Raw genomic sequence first — 5702 nt, 5'->3', positions numbered from 1 at the left:
TTCCTGGTGCCCACCAGAAAGAGTCTCCTTGTATAAAAGTCCTTGTTCTACAACAAACCGGGATCGGTTAGAAGAGCTGAGAGGCGGTGGGGTGCTCCGTGCCGCCGCCCAAGCTTTCTGAAGGCTGTCATCTGCTTCCTGCTCGGCCTGGAACTGTTCTCTTGATGCTGGAGACATCAGTTCCTCCTTGGACTGTGGACGGGGGCTTGGTCCCTCTGGAAGCGATGCAGGTGCTGGGGCTGTTTCCAATGACTGTGAACCGCTGTCCGCTGGTGCACTATGTGGTATTTCAGCCTCTGGGTGAGCCTCTTGGGTAGGGTTATCTGCTGCTTCTGCCAGTTCAGGCTCCCTGGTGCCCTCTGGCGTTGGAGTTGTAGACGGGTTTGCAAGCGCTGGACTCAGTGCTGGCAATGGTTCTGGTGCTGGTTGCGTTGCCAGTTCCGGTTCTGGGACTGGGTTTGGCTGGGTCTCTGGGATTTGATCCACTACGGCTGTTGCAGTCATTGGCAGGGGATCCGGTTCCACCACCTTTGTTTGGGTCTCTGGTAACAAAGACGGGGCCCTGGTGGACGGCTCAGGAACAGGGATGGGGGTGAAAGCTTGCTTAGCCTGGCTGCGGGTGACTATTCCCACCCTCTTGGCTAGCTTCACATGGTTGGCCAAGTCTTCTCCCAGCAGCATGGGGATGGGATAATTGTCATAGATTAAAAAAGTCCACCTTCCTGACCAGCCCTTGTACTGAACATGCAATGTGGCTGTAGGCAAGGTTACAGACTGTGACCTGAAGGGTTGAATTGTCACTGGAACCTCCGGGTTGATGAGTTTGGGGTCCACTAGGGATTGGTGGATAGTTGACACTTGTGCCCCAGTGTCCCTCCAAGCGATAACCTTCTTTCCGCCCACTCTCAAGGTTTCCCTTCACTCCGAGGGTATGAGAGAGGCATCTGGGTCTGGGGATCTTTGGTGTGATTGTGGTGTAGTGAACTGTAATCGGTTGTGGTTCTTGGGGCAGTGAGCCTTTATATGTCCCAGTTCATTACATTTAAAACATCGCCCTGCTAAGGTATTACCGGGGCGATATTGGTTGGTGGAGACTGGTGTGGTGGGGTGAGAAGGCGTCTGGGGTTTCCCTTGGGATGTGGGTGGGGCCTTGGGTTGTCCCCGGTGGTAAGGTTTTGTTTTGGCTTGCCCCTTCTGATATTTGCTCCAACTGGTTCTAGTTTTTTTCTTTTCTGCCACCTCCACCCATTCGGCTCCAATCTCCCCCGCCTCAGTTACAGTTTTGGGCTTCCCATCTAGGATGTACCTTTCTATTTCCTCAGGAACACCCTCTAAAAACTGCTCCATTTTTACTAGGGAAACCAGATCTTCCAGAGATTTAACATTTGCTCCTGATACCCAGGCATCACAATTTTTGTCAATGTGGTAGGCATGTCGGGTAAATGACACGTCTGGTTTCCACCTTAGGGCTCTGAACTGCCGACGGGCATGCCCGGGTGTTAGCCCCATTCTGAGTCTGGCCTTGTTTTTTTAAAAAGTTCATAACTGTTCATGTGTTCCTTAGGCATTTCAGCCGCCACCTCTGCTAAGGGTCCACTGAGCTGCGACCTCAGCTCTACCATGTACTGGTCTGTAGTGATGCTGTATCCAAGGCAGGCCCTTTCAAAATTTCCTAAGAAGGCCTCAGTATCATCGCCTGCCTAGTAGGTGGGGAATTTTCTGGGATGGGAAGGGGTACCTGGAGAGGGGTTGCTAGGATTGGCTGGTATATCCGGCCTAGCCCTTGCTAATTCCAGTTCATGCTTCCTCTCTTTTTCCCTCTCCTCCATCTCTTTTTCTTTCAGCTCCATAGCTCTCTTGTGGGCCTCCTCTTTGGCTTTCTCTTCAGCTTCTTGCTTGAGTTTTTTTAATTGAAGCAGTCTCTGATGTTTTTTTTTTTCATTTTCTTCTGCTTCTAGTCTGTCCAGTTCTAGTTTGTTAGCTACTTCTTTGGTAGTCATTTTCCTGTTTTCTTGTGCTGGGCCACACCCCTCTGCAGTTGACTGAAACTGGGATGCACTCAGCTCAGGCTTCTGCTGAGGTAACAGAGACTTTCTAACTAGCTATCCCCGAGAGGTAGAAAGAAAAAAAAAACAATTCAGCTTGTAAATTCCTTTTACCAGCTGTTTGCTCATCGATTGAACCCTTCTCTTAACAAAGACCCTTGTTAAAAAAAACTTAACACCTGTGCCTTCAGGCAAGGACAGATAAGATATGCATCTACCTTCAGCTCTGCTTTCCAAGCAGCTAGAAAGGAGAAAAAAAATCTTACTGGCTTTTGGTTTAAAATGATCCCACCACTCTGCCACCATGTCAAGGCTGCTTCCCCACTTTGAACTTTAGGGTACAAATGTGGGGGCCTGCATGAAAACTTTTAAGCTTAACTACCAGCTTAGATCTGGTCCACTGCCACCACTCCCAAAGCTAATGCCCTTCCTTGGGTAGCCTTCAGAGACTTTTCACCAATTCCCTGGTGAATACAGATCCAAACCCCTTGGATCTTAAAACAAGGAGAAATTAACCATCCCCCCTCCTTCCTCCCACCAACTCCTGGTGGATCAAGATCCAACCCCCTTGGATCTAAAAACAAGGAAAAATCAATCAGGTTCTTAAAAAGAAGGCTTTTAATTAAAGAAAAAGGTAAAAATCATCTCTGTAAAATCAGGATGGAAAATAACTTTACAGGGTAATCAAACTTAAAGAGCTCAGAGGACCCCCCTCTAGCCTTAGGTTCAAAGTACAGCAAACAGAGATAAACACTCTAGTAAAAGGTACATTTACAAGTTGAGAAAACAAAGATAAAAACTAACACGCCTTGCCTGGCTGTTTACTTACAGGTTTGAAATATGAGAGACTTGTTCAGAAGGATGTGGAGAGCCTGGATTGATGTCTGGTCCCTCTTAGTCCCAAGAGCGAACAACCCCCAAAACAAAGAGCACAAACAAAAGCCTTCCCCCCATCAAGATTTGAAAGTATCTTGTCCCCTTATTGGTCCTTTGGGTCAGGTATCAGCCAGGTTACCTGAGCGTCTTAACCCTTTACAGGTAAAAGGATTTTGGAGTCTCTGGCCAGGAGGGATTTTATAATACTGTACACAGGAGGGCTGTTACCCTTCCCTTTATAGTTATGACAGTTCGTAATTGTTACATGGTCAATATTCCTAACTTCAGATACAGAAATGATACATGCATACAAATTGGATAATCACATTCAGCAAATCATATCCTTTCCAATGATATCTCATATGACCCAGCTTCCATAAAATAGATCTTAGTTATGCCATATCCATATCATAATAATATTTCTATGAAGAATATGGGGTGTAGCGTCACACTGAGTGCTCGTTCATGGGAAGCGTGGCACTCGAAAGGCACGGGATCGGCACCTCACCCTCGACATGGAGGGGGAGGAGGCTTCCCACAAGATAATGAGGGGCGCCACAGCTGCTGAGACTTCTGCCGCCCCCTCTGATACAGCCCAACCGCTGGTGCTGGTTGCAGACGCCGTGGCAGTGGTATCACTGGAGTCCCTTCCCGAGGAGGCCTGGGATGGAGGCCACCCAGCCCCCTTGTCAGCTGAACCCCTGTCAATGCCAAGGCAATTGCTGCCTCGGTTGCTGGAGGGGAGGACTCTGGGGTGGCGAGAGGAGACTTCAACTCCATCTTCAAGGAGATTGAGGCCCTGGGTCTGAGCCCGATCACCCAGGAAGAGAACAACCCCTTGCAATAGGGCCTCGATCTGGTCTGCTGCTTGGTACGCCGCCCCCTCCTCCTCTCTCCCCCTTACTCCTGTCTGCTGCCCCCGTTCCTGACCTTGGTTGCCCCTGGCTTTGTCCAAAAGCCTGGCTGCAGATGGCACCTTGCTCATGGCCGGTGAGCCTCTGGTGGTGACAGCCAGTGCTGAGTGGCCAGGTCCTGGGCCCTTAGGTGTGCCCCATTCTGAGGCAGAGCTGCTGCCTCCCCTCCCAGTTGGGGGCCCCATTGCGGATGCCACCATGCCCGACACCGTAGTTTTGGGTGCTCAGCTCATTGTGGTGCCTGGGCCCAGCGTCATTGAGGGCCACCTCCCATCCCCGTCCCCTCGGCTCCTGAACCTAGTCGAGAGGTGCTGAACCCTGATAGCTCAGCTCTGGGGATCCCGATCCCACTTCTGCCCTGCCTCTACTCCTGATCCCATTCCTTGCCCCAACCCCACTCCTGCCCCTGTCACATTGCCCGCTCCTTTCCCCTCAGCCTCCCTCACTGTTGCCTTGGAATAACAGTTAAAGTTGCCACCCCTACCAAAATCTGAAAATGCTCCCTTGTAGCTTGTGTGGGGGGAGGGAGGTGGAAATGATCCAGCAACAGACAGGGGGAGGGGAGTAGAGGAACAAGAGATGGGGCAGAGCCTTGGGGGGAAGAGGTAAAGCAGGGTCGGAGCCTTGGGCCCAGAACCATGTCAGCAGCCAGCTCTGCACGGAGGTCAGCCAGAGCAGCAGGAGAAAAATTACATCCCTTTATGAGTAAGTAGCTGGAGCAGCCTGTTCCGGATCTGTTTGGTCCTCACCCCATAGATAATGGGATGTAGCGTGGCGGGCATAATCACGTATGCGTTGGCCATGAGAATGTGGAAATGTAGGGCAACATTGTGGCCAAACCGGTGCATGACGGAGGAGAAGAGAACTGGGATGTAAGAGGCTAAAATGACAAAGAGGTGGGAGCCACAGGTACCAAAAGTCTTGAGCTGGGCATCCTTTGTGGGCAGGCTGAAGATGGCCCTGAGGATCTGGATATAGGACATGGCGATACAAAACACATCCAGAGCAATCACCAAGAAAGTCACAGAGAGGCCGTAGTAACTACTGACGCGGATGTCGGCACAGGCCAGCTTCACCACAGCCATGTGCTCACAGTACGAGTGGGGGATGATGTTGGTTCCACAATATGGCCACTGCCTGGCCAGGAAGAGATGGGGCAGTATGAGCATGCTGCCGCGCAGCACCACAGCCAGGCCGATCTTGGCCACCACAGGGTTTGTCAGGATGGTGGAATGTCTCAGGGGATCACAGATGGCCACATAGCGATCAAAAGCCATGGCCACGAGGATCCCAGACTCTGTCACTGCGGCACAGTGAATGAAGAACATCTGGGTGAGGCAGGCACTAAAATCTATCTCCCTGGAATTGAACCAGAAGATGCTCAGCATTTTCGGCAGGGTGGACATGCACAGGACGAGGTCAGTGACGGCCAGCATACAGAGGAAATAGTACATGGGGACATGGAGGCTCAGCTCCATATTCACGATGAACAGGATGCTGAAGTTCCCCAAGACAGCTACTGCGTACATGGCAGAGAAGGGGATGGAGATCCATACATGGGCCACCTCCAGGCCAGGAATGCCCAGCAGGATGAAGGTGGAGGGGTTGATGAAGTTAGTTGTGTTGGAATCTGTCATGGAGTAGGGGAGAAGGTGTCCAACGCTGAGGCACAACGGTGTCTCCTGCACGTTCTGAACGTTCACATGACTTTCTGTATGTGTCTAAGGTGATGGTCGCAATACAAATGCCTGGTGGAGAGACCGTATTAATATGAGACACTACATGCACCACTGGAGGCTGTTCTCATGGGTGAAGCAAATTGGTAGCTCTTCACACACTGAAAAATGACATTTTCATTAGTCAGATA

The 5702-nt window shown here is 50.8% G+C and overlaps 1 protein-coding gene across 1 annotated transcript; it reads right to left on the bottom strand.

Moving 5' to 3' along the window:
* Nucleotides 1-4524: 4524 nt before the first annotated feature.
* Nucleotides 4525-5472, bottom strand: LOC135873046 (olfactory receptor 52E8-like). The gene has a single exon (XM_065397521.1). The coding sequence runs from the start codon at nucleotides 5470-5472 to the stop codon at nucleotides 4525-4527; it is 948 nt and encodes a 315-aa protein (XP_065253593.1).
* Between the last annotated feature and the right edge of the window lie 230 nt (nucleotides 5473-5702).

Source organism: Emys orbicularis, chromosome 1, assembly GCF_028017835.1.
Source record: "Emys orbicularis isolate rEmyOrb1 chromosome 1, rEmyOrb1.hap1, whole genome shotgun sequence".
NCBI classification, from domain to species: domain Eukaryota; kingdom Metazoa; phylum Chordata; order Testudines; family Emydidae; genus Emys; species Emys orbicularis.
This window is presented reverse-complemented; position numbering and strand designations above follow the sequence as displayed.